The sequence below is a fragment of the Bubalus kerabau genome, chromosome 22, assembly GCF_029407905.1.
Source record: "Bubalus kerabau isolate K-KA32 ecotype Philippines breed swamp buffalo chromosome 22, PCC_UOA_SB_1v2, whole genome shotgun sequence".
NCBI classification, from domain to species: domain Eukaryota; kingdom Metazoa; phylum Chordata; class Mammalia; order Artiodactyla; family Bovidae; genus Bubalus; species Bubalus kerabau.
The window spans coordinates 8,205,661-8,225,419 of NC_073645.1; the positions used below are offsets into that span (position 1 = coordinate 8,205,661).

The 19,759-nt window shown below is 35.2% G+C and overlaps 1 protein-coding gene across 1 annotated transcript in view; it reads left to right on the forward strand.

The window, feature by feature from the left end:
- PCDH15 (protocadherin related 15) overlaps positions 1 to 19,759 on the forward strand; it is a 1,792,715-nt gene that overhangs the window by 1,696,704 nt on the left and 76,252 nt on the right. The window contains exon 31 of the mRNA XM_055560763.1: positions 17,437 to 17,652. Coding sequence (XP_055416738.1) covers positions 17,437 to 17,652 — 216 coding nt within the window. The remainder of the gene's footprint in view (positions 1 to 17,436; positions 17,653 to 19,759) is intronic.

The window sequence follows — 19,759 nt, forward strand, 5'->3', positions numbered from 1 at the left end:
CTACTGCTATTTAGTTGCTGAGATTCACCTTCAAGTTAGAATTATCTCTTTGTAGGATAGGGATCATGTATTTTTATTTAAATTAATGAGTGATCTGACTTTGTTATAATATAGTAACTTCAATAAATTCTATATTGTTCTTTAAAAAAGAGTATATTTTTTAAAAGGCCATATTGATTTTTTGTTTTGTGTTCTTGTCCTTATCATACCATATGATGGCAAACCACAAAATTGGGTGACCTTATTTTCAGCAATTAACATACATCTGAGAAATGGAAAAAAGTCTTGAAGTTCTCATAGAAAAAATAGAAGCATAATCAAGAAATCTGTAAAATTTTTAAAATAGGCTTTTTCTGTAAGAGGGTACTAAAGTCACCTTAAAAAAAAAAACCCAAACTTGAAAAGACTAGCAATTTCAGAGTCTTAAGGAAATCTCTTAAATTCCCCCCTTAGAGATAGACATGGTCAAAAAAACCTATTTTTCAAAGAAAAAGTATTAATAGAAAAGTCTGAACTGCAAAAATTTATCTTTCAATATTATAAAATGAACTATCTGTTAAAAAGTTGAAAAATGAAGCAGTCATTTCTCTGGCTTTAATGAATCACAGCATGACACATAATCTTTTCTGGCACCTGAACATATCAATGTTATGTTAACAATCATGGAAATTAGGGATAACTAATGAGAAAAGAAAAAGAACACAATGAAAATGTGTAATCTCACCTACATTTATAAGGGTCTAATTAACACCAAATGCAATTAAAATATTGAATTCTCTTTCAACATGTCATTTAATGGAGCAGCAAGACCAGGATAAGGGCATAGACAACTCCATTTCCTGGCAGTGTTTCTGTTCTGCTTTGTTCTGAAAAAGAGATGTAGAGATGAAGCTACTTGTCTTAATCTAATTCCTACTGAACCTTGGTAGTATCTTCACAGAAGGGAAAAAAATGAAAACTGTTAAGTGCAATTTTTAATGACATTTATTGGTTTAGTACAGGGGCTGTCTCTGAAGCAAGGAGCTAGAAATAATCTTCACCACATAATTCTCTAGGTACAAGTCTGATGGCAAATCCTACATGAGACATAGAGTCAAAGATGAAAGGTTTTGCTTATCAACTGTTTGATTTGAGGTCATTTAGCAGGTCCTCTGGCTTTCCTGATGGCTCAGTGGTAAAGAATCCATCTGCCAATGCAGGAGACATGGGTTCGATCCTTGGGTGAGGGACATTCCTTGGAGAAGGAAATGGCAACTCACTTCACTTTTCTTGCCTGGGAAATCCCATGAACAGAGGAGCCTGGAGGGCTATAGTTTGTGGGGTCACAAAGAGTTGAACAGGACTTAGTGACCAAACAGCAACAACTGGGTCCTCCACAGTTTGGAATGCCATTTACAGAATGAATTTATTTCTTTCTGCCATCAGAGTTAAGAAAATTAAATGATACTCTATTCATAAAGTGCTTAGCCCTAAGAAGGACACTGGTTACAACCTTCAGATTATTTTTCATGTTTTTCTAGATCTTTCTTGAGTATAATCTTCTATTCATTACTCTTTTTCAGTGCTGAGAGTCAACCTACATTTAATGACTTCAGTCATTGCCAGTGCCAGTTCTTCATTGGCTAAAGAACTATTTAGATTAGAGAAAGCTGCTGCTGCTAAGTCACTTTATTTGTGTCCAACTCTGTGTGACCCCATAGACGGCAGCCCACCAGGCTCCCCCATCCCTGGGATTCTCCAGGCAAGAACACTGGAGTGGGTTGCCACTTCCTTCTCAATGCAGGAAAGTGGCAAGTGGCAAGTGAAAAGCTAGTCAAAGGCTATTAGGTTAAAGGCAGGTTAGCCAGTGCTATTTTTTGGCTAAAACAAATGTAGGGCCACACAAACAAAGCTAACAATTTTACTATGAATAAATGCTATCTAGTTTTTGTTGGTGGCTCAATCAGTAAGAATCTTCCTGCAATGCAGGAGACCTGAGTTCAATTCCAGAGGGAAGATCCCCTGGAGAAGGGAACGGTTATGCACTCCAGTATTGTTGCCTGGAGAATTCCATGAACAGAGGAGCCTTGTGGGCTACTGGCCATGGGCTCACAAAGAGTCAAACATGACTAAGGGAATAACACTTTCACTTTCAATGTCTTTCAAACTTTAACTCTGATGCTCTCTGAGGTGTATGTACACACACATATATACATGTATGTAGACTGTACATACACTGTATATAGAACATATAAATTGTTTTAAAACAATTTATAGATTTTTTTTTCTGTTTGTTAATAATTTTACTTGATTATCATAACTTTTATCCTACTCTTAATGTTATGCTTATCTGGATATACTCTTTTGTTTGAAATAAAGAAAATTCTGAATGTCTGATTAATGACTGAGAACACTAGGATATAAAGTCACAAAGATGGCATGCCCTTGGTTACAGAAAGTGTATATATGTGTGTATATATACATTCTGTATATATGTGCATATATATATACACACACACATCTTATATACATTGTATGTATATGTTCTATATACACTGTATGTACAGTCTACATACATGTATATATGTGTGTGTATATACATTTGGTATATATGTGTATGTGTGTGTATATAAATATATATATACTTTGTGTATATATTGTAAATATATAAGGACATATGCGCTGTGCTTAGTCACATCTGACTCTTTGTGACCCCATGGACACAAGACTAGACTTTTTGTCTTGTGTCTAGAAGCCCACTAGACTTCTCTGTCCCTGAGGATTCTCCAGGCAAGAACCCTGGAGTGGGTTGCCATGCCCTGCTCCAAGGGGATCTTCCCAACTCAGGGATCGAACCCAGGTCTCCCACATTGCAGGCACATTCTTTACCTTCTGAGACACCACAGAAGCCCAAAAGGACATATATAAAGATATTAATAATAACAATAAATGGATGACATTGTAGAGTTTTTAATATTTCTTTATTAATTTGCATTTCTGGTATTTCTCTAATAAGCAAGAAGTAATAAAATATTTTATATATTAGGCACATTATAAATTATTATTGGCCATTTATTACTTTTTACATTTATAGATAACACAGACTAAGAATAATTAGACAGAAATGACTTAGGAAATTTTATAAAGGAAGTGAAAATAAAGATACTTTAATAATTTTGTAAAATTATGTTGATAAATTTACACCATCCTATCCATGTTTCTCAAAGAATAAAGCTGTTACAAAAACAAGCTTTGGGAATACTGACCTTTTGCTGTATAATCTCTAGATGAAATTTTACTGTTGGCCACTATGTTTTATAACATGTCGTTTTGGGGTCAGTTCACTTTAGAATTTCGTTCAACAAAGACTATTTTATAGAAATTTTAGTTTGGTTTTACAGCTGTTTTTTTTTTTTTTTTCTTAGCAAACTTGTTAGATGGAAATATGGACATAAAATTCATCATTGTATAAAATAGAAAAAAATATATATATATGTACCTGTGTATATATGTGTGTGTGTGGAGAGAAAGAGTTCTAAAACATTACCAAAAACATTAAATGAAGAACATTTCAGAGACCAACTTCTTTTGTTGAATGTGCTTTCATGTTAAAAATATTTCAACATATATATTCAAGGAGACAGGTGTTATTGTCGTGCCATGTGCAAATAGCACCATTGCAATCTGTAAATACTCTCTTCTTTACTTTAGTGTCCCTTTAACAATTCAAGAGCTTTTCTTTTGGTGTCCATTAGTTTTATCACAGCACTTTAAATTCAAAATATTTTTGAAAGTTCTCAATTTATTTTCCAAGGTAAAAGGTTTATAAATTGAATTCTATTTCCCTTGACATACGTTTTTTTCCTGTAAAGTGACGATAAAGGTTTTTCTTTTCATAGTAAAGCTTTTAGTTTGTGCTTGTTAATTTCTTATTAGGCAATAAAACATTGCCAAATAGAATGAATAGAGTTAAACATTCTGGTTTAATTTTCAAATGCTTGGCTATCCCCTGACTTTATATTAGAGTTAGTAATTGAAGGGCAAGTAGGCTTCTTATACATTATTCATATACTAAACCTTTTTGCATTAATGAAAAGTGCTGTTATGTAACTTTTAACATTAATTCTGCCTTAATATTGTAAAAATATATGTCATGATGTTTAAACAAAAAGATACTCAAATCTTTTTGTGGAACAAGGGGTCCAAAACATTCACAAATTAAGGACATACTGTGTTAAGTCATCTAATGATGAAAACAAAAACACCTTTAAAAATTATGTTCAAAGGGATTGAGTAAAAATATATTTTAAATTTAAATTTTTAAAGTAGTGGCATTGGCCAATGGGGATTATGAAATACAAAGATGAATTAGAAAATAGCCCTGCTCCCAGTGAATATATAGCCAAGTACAAAAGATAGAAAGTAATGTGTTTGTCAATGTACAAGAGGTAATAAGAAACAGAAGAGATAGGCTGGAAAGCTCCAGAGTATTCATAGCAAAGATGGCAAGAATAGACTAAACTCAATTGTTCGTACCAGGCATGCATTTTTTGCCTCGGTGAATATTCACAGCCACCCTATTCAGCATGTCCTATTTTACTATTTATAATGAGGAACTAAGCTCTAGAGAATTGTTTGCCCGCGTTCATATGGCCATTAAGTGGTAGACCCAAGCATATCCATCACTTCTAAATATTAATCTCTGATATTATACTGATATTTCAGCCAAATATTATTAGACCATTAACTGGACATTATTCCATAATAAAAGATATAAATGGAAACAAAGTTTATGTGTAATGAAGACATAATTAAATATTAGAATATGCCAAGGTAAAAAGTGTACTAAAAATATATAAAATATACTACTGAAAACATGCAGCACTCCCTAGGGGATACCCTTCAGAAAAGCAGTCTTGTAAGCTGTTTTAGCGGAGAAGGCAATGGCACCCCACTCCAGTACTCTTGCCTGGAAAATCCCATGGACGGAGGAGCCTGGTAGGCTGCAGTCCATGGGATCGCTGAGAGTCGGACACGACTGAGCAACTTCACTTTCACTTTTCACTTTCATGCATTGGAGAAGGAAATGGCAACCCACTCCGGTGTTCTTGCCTGGAGAATCCCAGGGACTGGGGAGCCTGGGGGGCTGCCATCTATGGGTTAGCACAGAGTCGGACACGACTGAAGTGACTTAGCAGCAGCAAGCTGTTTTAGTACCATATATTCAATATGTGTGTGTACATGCCCACACACATGTGCAACAGTGTAGTTCAGGAGTGAATATGGCCTAGCAGACATGAAACATTTTAAGTGATAAGAAGCTATGTGTGCAAATGACTGGAATCATGAAAGAACATAAATTGTTCAGAAGGAAAAAAAAAAAGTAGGTAATGTGGTTGATTTTGGAGAAATATAAGCAGAGTAAATATAGAGCAAGAAAATGGAATGTTAAACTAGGATTAGACTGGGAATATTTCATGGACGTGTCTTAAATTTCATCTTCTAGGAGGCAGAAGCTATCATTCATTTTTAAGCTATTGTTGAATTTAAAAATGAAACAGGAGAGCCTGAAATTGGGCAATGTCAGCTTGATGGATAGTCACTGAAGTGAGAAATATTTCAGAGTAGAACTCATTAGGCTTGATGATGGACTGGGAGTAGAAAGGAAAGGGGTGAGATGAGACAGTTGAAGACCCTACTGAGGTTTTTAGCTCAGTCAATCCATATGAGCTAATACCCTTACCATGCAAACAGAAGACAGAGGAGGAACAAGTATGGTAGCCAGAGGAAGGACTAGAGGGTGAGAGCTGAGAAGATACTAAATTTGGTTTAAATTGATTGAATGTTGGCAAAACTAATACAGTTATGTAAAGTTTAAAAATAAAATAAAATTAAAAAAATAAAAAAAAATAAATTGATTGAATGTAATGTAATTAAGGAAGAACCAGAAAGCTTGAGGTAATGCATATGTCATTAAATTTCCTTTGAATACTGAAGGATTTAGGATTTGCAAGATCAGGAGGGGGAACACATGTATACCTGTGGCAGATTCATTTTGATATATAGCAAAACCAATACAATATTGTAAAGTTAAATAAAATAAAATTTAAAAAAAAGAATTCTTACAAAAGTACAAATTTCTTAAAATTTTAATATATTAGTTTTCTGGAAAAATCCACATTTTTTTTTAATCCAAAATCAACTTTAAGAGTTAGTTTCCTTTCTTAAATAGAGGGCTCAAATTGTGCCTGTATTTTCTTTTGATACTATGTCTATTGAGTAGACTGCAATTTCTTTCTTTTCCAAATGAATGAGAAGTTAGAAAAAATGATTTCAGAGTTCATTTCAAAGCATCATTGAAGAATATATGATCACATTATATTACCAATGATGAGGAAAAGAACAAGTTATTTTGAGATAATAATTATTTTCCAAAATATTTTACAAGGCAATGGAACTAAAACGGAAAAAAAATGCTTCAATTATTACGTAAATGCAAGACATTCTTATTTTGTACTCTCATGCTTCCTGTAATACAGAATGTTTCAGTGTATAACTTTAAAAAAATATAAAAGGAATAGTTTGCTAATCTTCAGTTTCTTTATTTAATTTTTCAAATAGATATTATTGTGTGTTATTTGGTACCACTCTTTAACTTAGGTGAAAATTTTGGCAATTGCTAGATATAATAATAATAAACCCTGAAAATTCTGTAATACTGTGTTGCATGATATGACAAACCATTTTTAGACAGTTGTTTCTACACTGAGTTGTGATTTACTCATTAGACTGTCTCTGAATTACCTTATACTTAAAGGATCAATGTCCTTATTGAAATTAAGAATTATTTCTATTGGACTGTAGTACTTTTTTGACATTCTTATAAAAAATCAAATATTAAGCTTTCTTATTTAAAATCTTAAAAAAAATTTTCATCTCTTTTTTGCTGTTGTTTTTACAGAAGTCTTAAATAGCCTTCTAAATAGATCAATCTATCTGACACTTTCCTTGTTTATATTTAGTATATGTTGGGCATATAGCCTTTAAGGGCTTTGAAGTGAAGGTTTCTTTATAGTTCCTAAAAATACAAAAGCCAAGTTCAACTAGTCTAAGTCAAAGCTCTGTTCTTTTTGTTCCTTGCAAACACAGCTTGACATGCTGACATTCATTGGTGTTAATGTGAGATTTGAGTATTTTTACCCTGACAATCTAAAATATTTACACTCTAATTTCAGGGAGAGTAAGCCTTCAATGTTAAATGTTAAAATGGGGTCTAATTGAGAAGCAAAAATTAAAGTTAGCATCATTGGACTTTAATGGGCTTTGGAAGTTCTCTGGACATCACTAATTATTCTACTAATATTTCTGCATCCATAGTATTCATTTAGTCAACAGAGGGGAACAGTTATGTAGGCTGTGAGAAAATTAATGTGCTCACCTACTCCCCTGTATGATAGAAGCAATTATTTGGTGATTTTCTCTTAATGTTGGCCACCTGTGTGCATTAAAGTTTCCAGATGAGGTCTTAGAAATGCCTAAGTGGTTTTCTGTGTCCTAGTTTTCATTTAAAAATATAATTACAGCAAGTATAATTATAATATTCATTTCTGACTTTCATTTTTAAAAACAGCTGTAGACATAACTTTCCTGATTTTGCCCATAAAGAGAAACTCACGAAAGTCAGTGAATCAAATCTTCCAGTGTCACCTCTTCCAGATAATAATGGCTGTGTCAGGAATCCAATATAAGTTTTTTATTATAAAGGAGCTGATGGAATAAATAAAATGGCATTGATTCTTTAGTAAATTTGATTCATTTAGAATTTTCACAATAGATCAGATTTAACTTTTAGATGTTAGTTTAGCCAAATTTGTTATATCCCCCTTATTACAATCTAAAAAAATGATGGAGTAGATTTATAATTTTTATTTTTTTTCCCTTTCATAGACTATTTCTATGAATGTTTTCCAGTTTTTATGGAAACAATGCAGTTTATATTCCTAATAATTTATTTATTAAAAAAATAACTCTTGGCTATTTTACTCTATTTATACTTGAGTTCACTAACAATATCTTAGGCAAAGTATTTCCTTCCAATCTGGTTCTTAATCCTCTAGAATATGTGAAATCTAATTTTTGCTCTGTCATTCAGTACACTAATACTCTTGTGCCATATGCATAAGCTTCTAACAACTTCATCTATGAGTTGTTTATTTCAGTTATTATTTTTTTCTTCGAGAAGATACATTTTACCTATGTTCAACTAATCCAATTTTATTTATATTTTAAAAAATATCTATTATTTAATGAAACATATTGAACATTTACATTATACTGTTTTCCTAATTCAGATATCTAAAGCCTTTGTGGGTATGACTTTGATTTTCTATCTCAATGGACTCTCTTTTCATGATACTTGGTTTCCTGTTCATTTTGAGACCAATCTGACTTTTCATCTTTCTTGGAGTTTATTTGTTAGAATTACTTGAGGCATAGACTGTAGATAACTTTTTTGAAAAAGTGTTTGCTTCTGTGAGAAAACTAAACTGTTATCATTAAAAATTAAATTCTCAGTTGTGGTTCTTCGGTTTATTCAGGTAGAGTTCAGGACCACTGAATTTACAAATTGATAACATTATGATTTATCCTTGAGTTGAGGAAATCGTGGTGTGTGAATAAAGGTTGTAAATGCTAATGAAGGCTTGTGTTGGTTATAGACTGAGTCTCAATAAAGTTTGGGTTTCTTTGCTTTCTGTTTTTTCTCCACTGCATTAAACATCAAGGTTTAAGCAGGCAGTTTTCTTTTTAGTTTTGGGTGGCAGTGGCAGTGGTGGCTGGAAAGGGGAGATAAATTTCTCATTCACCTTTAAAATGCCCATCAGCAGACGAATGGATAAGAAAGCTGTGGTACATATACACAATGGAGTATTACTAAGCCATTAAAAAGAATACATTTGAATCAGTTCTAATGAGGTGGATGAAACTGGAGCCTATTATACAGAGTGAAGTAAGCCAGAAAGAAAAACACCATTACAGTATACTAACGCATATATATGGAATTTAGAAAGATGGTAACAATAACCCTGTATACGAGACAGCAAAAGAGACACTGATGTATAGAACAGTCTTATGGACTCAGTGGGAGAGGGAGAGGGTGGGAAGATTTGGGAGAATGGCATTGAAACATGTAAAATATCATGTATGAAATGAGTTGCCAGTCCAGGTTCGATGCATGATACTGGATGCTTGGGGCTGGTGCACTGGGACGACCCAGAGGGATGGTATGGGGAGGGAGGAGGGAGGAGGGTTCAGGATGGGGAACACATGTATACCTGTGGCGGATTCATTTTGATATATGGCAAAACTAATACAATATTGTAAAGTTTAAAAATAAAATTAAATTAAAAAAAATAAAATATGTATATTAAGAAAGAAAAAAAAAAGATCCAGCCAGTCCACTCCTGAGTATATAAAAAAATAAAATAAAATAAAATGAGAACTTAGCATTCTTCAGAGTGGAGTCTTATTAGACTCACATCTATGAGTGGGCCTTGATCTTGCCTCCTATTCTCTGAGCCACTCAAGACCTCATAAATTAAATTTTAAGTTTTCTTGGATCAACAGAAACCCTGTAAGTGAACTTACTATCAGTACTAAACTGTCTAGATTCTTGTTTTCATTTAGTTTTTGACCTTTATACTTATTTTCTTCCCATCTGCTTGATATGTTTATGAAAAATTATTAAGATCTTTCAGTTCAGTCAGTCAGTTCAGTCATTCGGTCGTGTTCGATTCTTCACAACCCCATGGACTGCAGCACACCAGGCCTCCCTGTCCATCACGGACTCCCAGAGTTTATGCAAACTCATGTTCATTGAGTCAATGATGCCATCCAGCCATCTCATCCTCTGTCATCCCTTTCTCCTCCTGCCTTCAATCTTTCCCAGCATCAGGGTCTTTTCCAATGAGTCAGTTCTTCACATCAGGTGGCCAAAGTATTGGAGTTTCAGCTTCAGCATCAGTTCTTCCAATGAATATTCAGGACTGATTTCCTTTAGGGTTGCCTGGTTTGATCTCCTTGCAGTCCAAGGGATTCTCAAGAGTCTTCTCCAACACCACAGTTCAAAGGCATTGGTTCTTTAGTGCTCAACTTTCTTTATCGTCCAGCTCTCACATCCATACATGACTACTTGAAAAACCATAGCCTTGACTAGATGGACCTTTGTTGGCAAAGTAATGTCTTTGCTTTTGAATATCTGTTGAAGTTGGTCATAGCTTTTCTTCCAAAGAGCAAATGTCTTTTAATTTTATGGCTGCAGTCACCATCTGCAGTGATTTTGGAGCCCAAAAAAAATAGTCTGTCACTATTTCCACTGTTTCCCCATATATTTGCCATGAAGTGATGAGACCAGATGCCATGATCTTTGTTTTCTGAATGTTGAGTTTTAAGCCAACTTTTTCACTCTCCTCTTTCACTTTCAACAAGAGGCTCTTTAGTTCCTCTTCACTTTCTGCCATAAGGGTGGTGTCACCTGCATATCTGAGATTATTGATATTTCTCCCAGCAATCTTGATTTCAGCCTGTGCTTCATCCAGCCCAGAGTTTCTCATGATGTACTCTGCATATAAGTTAAATAAGCAGGGTGACAATATACAGCCTTGACATACTCCTTTCCTTATTATCTAGCTTTCATTGTTGTTTTCACTGGAATGTTAATTCTGATACTTAGTCTGACACATTGAATGCAGTGATTGTAATATAGGTTTTAGTGTAATATCTACCCAACTTTGCTATTAACTATCTTTATGACATGAGGGCTTCCCTGGTGGCTCAGACAGTAGATTCTGCCTGCAATGTGAGATACCTGGGTTCTAACCCTGGGTCAGGAAGATCCCCTGGATAAGGAAATGGCAACACACTCCAGCATTCTTACCTGGAAAATACCATGGATGGAGGAGCCTGGTGGGCTACAGTCTATAAGATCTCAAAGAGTTGGAGAAGACTGAGCAACTAGCACACATCTTTATGATTGTTAGCCAATCACTGATTTCTCTGAGCCTCCATCTCTGCACCTATAAATTAATAGCAATAAAACTTGCTCAGTAGAAAAGATGACATGAAATTATGTATGAAAAGTATTTACACAGCCCTACACAATCATCAGATCAGATCAGATCAGTCTCTCAGTCATGTCCGACTCTTTGCGACCTCATGAATCGCAGAACACCAGGCTCCCTGTCCATCACCAACTCCTGGAGTTCACTCAGACTCACGTCCATCGAGTCAGTGATGCCATCCAGCCATCTCATCCTCTGTCGTCCCCTTCTCCTCCTGCCCCCAATCCCTCCCAGCATCAGAGTCTTTTCCAATGAGTCAATTCTTCGCATGAGGTGGCCAAAATACTGGAGTTTCAGCTTTAGCATCATTCCTTCCAAAGAAATCCCAGGGCTCATCTTCTTCAAAATGGTTGCAGTCCATTCTGGTTGGATCTCCTTGCAGTCCAAGGGACTCTCAAGAGTCTTCTCCAACACCACAGTTCAAAAGCATCAATTCTTCAGCGCTCAGCCTTCTTCACAGTCCAACTCTCACATCTATACATAACCACAGGAAAAACCATAGCCTTGACTAGATGAACCTTTGTTGGCAAAGTAATGTCTCTGCTTTTGAATATGCTATCTGGGGTGGTCATAACTTTCCTTCTAAGGAGTAAGTGTCTTTTAATTTCATGGCTGCAGTCACCATCTGCAGTGATTTTGGAGCCCAGAAAAATAAAGTCTGACACTGTTTCCACTGTTTCCCCATCTATTTCCCATGAAGTGATGAGACCAGATGCCATGATCTTTGTTTTCTGAATGTTGAGCTTTAAGCCAACTTTTTCTTTCTCCACTTTCACTTTCATCAAGAGGCTTTTGAGTTCCTCTTCACTTTCTGCCATAAGGGTGGTGTCATCTGCATATCTGAGGTTATTGATATTTCTCCCCGCAATCTTGATTCCAGCTTGTGTTTCTTCCAGTCCAGCGTTTCTCATGATGTACTCTGCATATAAGTTAAATAAACAGGGTGACAATATACAGCCTTGACGTACTCCTTTTCCTATTTGGAACCAATCTGTTGTTCCATGTCCAGTTGGTCAATAAATGTTAGCTCACCAAAGCAGCAATAACATAACATTATATAAGTAACAAGAGAGAAGGCAATGGCACCCCACTCCAGTACTCTTGCCTGGGAAATTCCATGGACAGAAGAGCCTGGTAGGCTACAGTCCATGGGGTCGCTCAGAGTCGGACATGACTGAGCACCTTCACTTTCACTTTTCACTTTCATGCATTGGAGAAGGCCATGGCAACCCACTCCAGTGTTCTTGCCTGGAGAATCCCAGGGACGGGGGAGCCTGGTGGGCTGCCATCTATGGGGTCACACAGAGTCAGACACGACTGAAGTGACTTAGCAGTAGTAGCAGCAGCAGCATATAAGTAACATAAATAGACCTTGTGTTTTAAAGAGCATTTTCAGTTCAGTTCAGTTCAGTCCCTCCATTGTGTCCGATTCTTTGTGGCCTCCCTGCCCGTCACCAATTCCCGGAGTCCACCCAAACCAATGTCCACTGAGTCGGTGATGCCATCCAACCATCTCATCCTCTGTCGTCCCCTTCTCCTCCTGCCCTCAATCTTCCCCAGCATCAGGGTGTTTTCAAATGAATCAGCTCTTCGCATCAGGTGGCCAAAGTATTGGAATTTCAGCTTCAACATCAATCCCTTTGATGAACACCCAGGGCTGATCTCCTTTAGCATGGACTGTTTGGATCTCCTTGCAGTCCAAGGGACTCTTAAGAGTCTTCTCCAACACCACAGTTCAAAAGCATCAATTCTTTGGTGCTCAGTTTTCTTTATAGTCCAACTCTCACATTCATACACGACCACTGGAAAAACCATAGCCTTGACTAGATGGATCTTTGTTGACAAAGTAATGTCTCTGCTTTTTATGCTGTCTAGGTTGGTCGTAACTTTTCTTCCAAGGAGTATGTGTCTTTTGATTTCATGGCTGCAGTCACCATCTGCAGTGATTTTGGAGCCCAGAAAAATAAACTCAGCCACTTTACTGGTTGCTAATTTTAAGTCTGACCCCACCTCAATCACTGGCGCTAACAGAACCCTCTGTAGTTCAAATCCATGTTGTGCAAGGGTCAACCTTATATAAGTTTTGGTCTAAAACCATGTGTTTGTTGAAAATTAAATAGACAAAGTTAAAATTGAAAATCCTTTAAAATGGTCATAAGTAGTCAGAGGATGAGATGGCTGGATGGCATCACTGACGCGATGGACGTGAGTCTGAGTGAACTCCGGAAGTTGGTGATGGACAGGGAGGCTGGTGTGCTGTGATTCATGGGGTTGCAAAGAGTAGGACACGACTGAGCAACTGAACTGACTGACTGACTGAGTGTACCTATGGAATTTTTATTATTCACATTTTAACTTGCTAGTTTCAACTGATTGTGAGAGAGAGGTGAGAGATTTGAAAGAATGCTAATGATCCTGGCAACTATCCTCATAGCTGTATTCTGAAATGAGATCTTTTCAGATTCCAAAGAGGAGCAAATCTATTAAAAAAATCAGAAATTTAAAGTGGAGCCATTACAAATAGCATATATATGACAGTAGTTTTATATAGTTGAAAAAAACTAAAAATACCAAAGAAGCAGACTCACAGATATAGAGAAGAATCCAGTGGTTACCAGTGGGGAGGGGGAAGGAGAGAAGGCCAATGTAGGAGTAGAAGGAAAAAAAGTGGGTCACTATGGAATTATCTATCTCTCTCTCTTTTTTTTTTTTTTTGCCTTTTCATACTGTTCATGAGCTTCTCAAGGCAAAAATATTGAAGTGGTTTTCCATTTCCTTCTCCAGTGGACCATGTTTTGTTAGAACTCTCCACCATGACCTGACCATCTCAGGTGGCCCTATATGGCATGGCTCATAGTTTCATTGAGTTAAATAAGGCTGTGGTCCATGTGATCAATTTGACTAGATAGCATATTAAAAAGCAGAGACATTACTTTGCCAACAAAGGTCCATCTAGTCAGAGCTTTGGTTTTTCCAGTAGTCAGGTATGGATGTGAGAGTTGGACTACAAAGAAAGCTGAGCACTGAAGAATTGATGATCTTGAACTGTGATGTTGGAGAAGACTCTTGAGAATCCCTTGGACTGCAAGGAGATCAAACCTGTCAACCCTAAAGGAAATCAGTCCTGAATATTCATTGGAAGAACCGATACTAAAGCTGAAACTCCAATACTTTGGCCACCGGATGTGAAGAACTGACTCATTGGAAAAGACCCTGATGCTGGGAAAGACTGAAGGCAGAAGGAGAAGGGGACGACAGAGGATGAGATGGTTGGATGGCATTACTGACTCAATGGACATGAGTTTGAACAAACTCCCGGAGTTGATGACGGACAGGGAAGCCTGGTGTGTTGTAGTCCATGGGGTCACAGAGTCAGACATGACTGAGCAACTGAACTGAAATGAACTGAACTGATGGGATTATAGAAAATAATCTGTGTGAAACTTTTGTAGAATTTAAAAAATCTTTCATTCAATTAAAAAAAATAGTCCATAAAAACAGACTTACAAAATAAACCAAACAAATACCAAAGAGGAAAGGGGGTGAGAGAGGGGTAAATTAGAAGTTTGAGATTAGCATATACAAAATACTCTACATAAAACAAACAAACAACAAGGTCCCACTGTATAGCACAGGGAACTATATTCAATGTCTTCTAATAATCCATAATGAAAAAGAATATATATTTCTATAAAACTGAATCACTTTGCTATACAACTGAAACTAACATTGTAACATTATAAATCAAGTATACTTCAATAAAATAAAATTAAAAAAAAATAGTCCAGTAAACATGATTTTTTTTTTTTTAATTCTGTATCTCACTTTCGGTAATTTGCTTCTAATGTATGAGGGAAAGTTATGCTTAAAAGATACTGCTGAGTTACCCAAACTTTTGCATTAAATGATTATTTGTTTCAGGAAAGTTATGTTTAAAAACACCTTAATCTGTTAAGGCAAAATATGCCACTATAGTAATTTAGTAAATTAGCAATACAGAAAACCAAAATTACATGTTTATTGAAATCGGAAGTAATCAGTAAGAACAGTGCAAAGAAGCTTAATATACAAAGCAATCAAAGCAATCAAAATGATTTTGCTGTAACTGCCTTTTCTGTTCTTTTCTACTGTGTTACAAAGTTTGTTTTAAAATATTAAGGTTTGGAATCTTACAATAAAAAGCTGAGTAGAAGTTAGACAAAAAATCAACCATAAATTATGATCCCATTAATATAAAATTTAAAAATAAGTATAACTGATCAATGATGTTGATAATCAGGGTAGTGGTTTCTCTGGGGAACAGAGTATGGCTGGAAGGATATGATGAACATTCTGGGATCCTGGTAATGTTTTATTTTTTGATATAGGTGCTGGCTCATTGGATGCGTATAGTCTGCAATTTTTTATTGAACTGTATATTTATGATTTGTACATGTTTTGTGCCAGTTTCTTATACCTCAGTAAAGTTTCATTAATGGTAAAAAGTTTATCTCAAAGAAAATACTCATGTTAGTCATAAATGAAAGAATAATATTCAACCATATTTTTGAGTGATTCAGTATATCTTAAATTTGCTCCTAGTATATGAAAGAAATATCTTTGATTACTTAATCCAAACTAGTTTTAATTTTAACTGGGAATGTGCTTTTTATTTCTTACTCTATACTTTGTTAAATGAATAAAAACTTGGGTTTAAAGCTTTAAAATAAACACTTTGATAACTATTTTTTCTTTCTTTTTTTTCTTTGTATAGTGATAATGTGACCTATATTGGAATCTAATTCCTATTCCTCTAATACAGAAATGAAACTCTGTCATTATGTCAAACATACAGGGCATTTAAAAAGATGAACTGGTAGTTAGAGCTTGTCCTATTCTAAAACTGAGATTTTAACTTGAATTTCAAGAAATATTTTATCCCAAAGGAAAGTATCTGGATTTTTTCACTTCAGGTTACCTTGTCTAGCAGACTTATCCTGACATTTAAATTGTTAAGCACATACATAGAATTTAAAGTTAGAGATTCAAACTTTTGAATTTTGTGCTGAATCTCAACACACATTTTCTATTATTTACTATTATTGTAATTATTTGTAGCCAAACTTTGCCACTTACTTTGTAGCCTTTGGCTTTTCAAATTTAATACAAAATTCACATTCCATTTCCTTAGTCACGTTAGCCTCATTTCAAGTGTTCAGTGGCTTGTGGCTACTGCATTGGACAGAGGACATTTAGAGCATTTCCGTTATTGTCAAAAGTTCTGTTGGACAACACTAATATAAGTGCGAGAATAATACATTCCTTGGAGAGTTTTATTTTTGTTAAATAAAATTTATTTTGTTAAACAAAATTATTTTTATAAACATGAAAATCATTGTAATGAGTCATAAATGCTTGATATCTGATATTTAATAATAATATTTAAAAATAAGAATAATCAGATAATAATAATTATAATTAAAATTTAAATGTTACATATCTAATATCACAAATAAAGTTATATAGCCTTGTATAAAATCACTAAAACTATCATATCCACCATTCCTCTTTTAGATGTTTCACTGTGACAAATTGGCAGTCTGAAAAATTTCCCTGAGGTAGAAACAAAAGAGCCAGGCTAATATTAGTATGCGCCCAAATTTATTTTAAAAATATATATATATTTATATATATATATTCTAAGCAACTATTTCTTTTTAATTTCTAAGTGTGAAGAAACTTTAACATGTAGATCATAAGTACCTACAACCAGGGACAAATCTGGTTAATCAGGATACAAGCTGATGAAAAAAGAAGCTGCATCAGTATTCTAATACTCTCTTATGATATGGCATTTACTAATCAGGATCTCTTCATATAACTCTAGACTTATAGAAGTTCTAAATACTGTCCTGGTGTCATCTGAAATATTTTAGTGCATAACTTTAATTTATTTTTTCCTTTTAGGAAATAGATCAAAAACACAATTACATGCTATGCCTACTACACAAGACAATTGTTAGGTACACAGTCCCATCTCTAAACGATCTGGATCTCAGCCCAGTGCTGATGCCATTAAACATGCCAATCAACACACTTGGTTCATCAGTGGGACTGAGTTAGTGTCTCTGTCCCTTGTATTCACACTTCAGTAGTCATTATCCTTCTCATAACAGTTGTTCAACCCTGTGTATACAAAGTCTATGCATCTATACAATGGTACCTAGAAAAATATAACTTTAGGAGGACTTTATTGTGTTATTGTTACCCAAGAAACAGCAGTCTTTCAACCAGAAATAAGCTCTTTCATAAAGGTTATTTCTTTCCAGTTTATTTATAACCTGTGCTTTTTCCCTCCTAGGCGACTGATAAAGATACTGGCAATTATAGTGCCATGGCATACAGACTCATAATACCACCAATTAAAGAAGGAAAGGAAGGATTCGTGGTGGAAGCATACACAGGGCTTATCAAAACGGCTATGCTCTTCCATAACATGAGGCGGTCTTACTTTAAGTTTCAAGTCATCGCAACTGACAACTATGGGAAGGGACTAAGTGGCAAAGCAGATGTTCTGGTGAGTAGATGAAACTTCAGAAAAGGGGGTATGTGCAGTACTAGCCAGGGGTTAACATTTTAATACCTAGAACTTTTAAATATTGGAAATAGGTTTTCTAAAACATCAATGTGATTAACTTTCATCCAAGTTGTTACTACATATAGTTTAGAATATTAAAAAATTAGAGCTTTATGGTGGTTTATTTTTTTGACATTTCAGAAACTAATCATATTGTTTTTGAATATGAGTGTGACAGCATTGTCTTAAGCACTGGTTTTCTGTTTGGTCTGAAGATCTCATTTTTAATATAAAGTTGGCTGGAGCTACTTACAGTTTTTAAATGCTTCACAGAGTTGTGCTGTAGAAATTAAAATGTATGAAACTTTCATTACTATTTAAATTACTTTTAGGCCTTTTGTAATTAAGGAAACAAAAAATGTATTAGAGCAAGTTTATGTTCCAGCAGAAGTGATCTCCTTCTTTTACCAAACTCCTCATTGATGGCATTGGCGACCCTTGACTAAACGATCAATATATTTGGCTTCAGTCAATAATCACTTTTCTATTCTGTTTCTTGGGCTGTACACTAGCTCAGTGGTAGGTTATTACCAAGGGGAGTCTGATATTGACATTTATTCAAAATACTCAACACCAAAGCATCTATCCTATGGAATTGCTACTTTAGAAGTGTCGATTATTTAGACTTTTTTTCTGATAAAACCAGTAAAAGTTATAAATATCATTGTTACTGGAAATATTTGTCACATAAAGAATGAATCCAGTATAATTTTTCTTTTGCTGTTTATACTTTATTAAATCTTCAATTTCCACTGTTCTCATTTAGTTATTAGGACAAGATTAAACAACAAATAGATGCAATAGTTCAGTTGGTAAAGAATCCACCTGCAATGCTGGAGACCCTGGTTCCACTCCTGGGTTGGGAAGATCCACTGGAGAAGGGAAAGGCTACCCATTCCAGTATTCTTGGGCTTCCCTTGTGGCTCAGCTGGTAAAGAATCCACCTGCAGTGTGGGAGACCTGGGTTGGGAAGATCCCCTGGAGAAGGGAAAGGCTACCCACTCCAGTATTCTGGTCTGGTGAATTGCATGGACTACCGTCCATGGGGTCGCAAAGAGTTAGACACAACTGAACAACTTTCACTCACTCAGATGCAACATAAATCAAATATTTTTCTTCTTAGATAATAGTGAAGGCCAATCACCATGATTATGATAGATATGAAGGCCAGAACAGTCTTGTTTATAACAAAGGCCAATGTAAGCGGAAAAAGCTTTTAATATGCAAAGTATTAAGGCTGGCATAGATTTTTTTAAATCAAAGTAAGACTGTAAACCTTATATAAAGTCATATTGTCATTTCTCTTCCTGTTAAGGCCGAATAATAAGGCTACTACACTAAGTATAATTAAAATATTGTAAGAACATAAATAGAATATAACTATATAAGTTATCTGTATGATATGTACATAAGCAATGTTAAATTTGTTTCTTATTTGGACTCTATACACGATAGTATGGAAATTTAAGATATACCTCTAAAATTATCCAAAACATATTTAGAAAGATTCAATTCAAAATAATCATAATGTGATATATTTGTAAATCACAGTATTTATACAAGGAAATCTTCCTAGCAAAATATGTTGTTGTTCAGTCACTAAGTCATGTCTGACTCTTTACGACCCCATGGACTGCAGCAAACCAGGCTTCCCTGTCCTTCACCATCTCCCAGAGTTTGCTCAAATTCATGCCCATTGAGTAAATGATGCCATCTAACTATCTCATCCTCTGTCTCTCCCTTCTCCTCTTAGTCTTTCCGAGCATCAGAGTGTTTTCCAATGAGTTGGCTCTTCACATCAGGTCATAATGCATTTATGATAAAATCTGAAATCCTTTCAGAAAAGAGAAGGAAGACATGGAGAGAAATGACTTATGCAAAGAAAACAACAAGTGCCAGAACCAAGAAGGAAGGGAAATCATGACAGTTCTCAACAACTGACAGATATTTACTCAGCTTGGCAGAGTGAGGGAGGGAAAGGGCTGGAGATGGAAGTAAATAAGGTGTAGAACATATTGAAAATATTGGAACTTTTCCCCTAAAATTT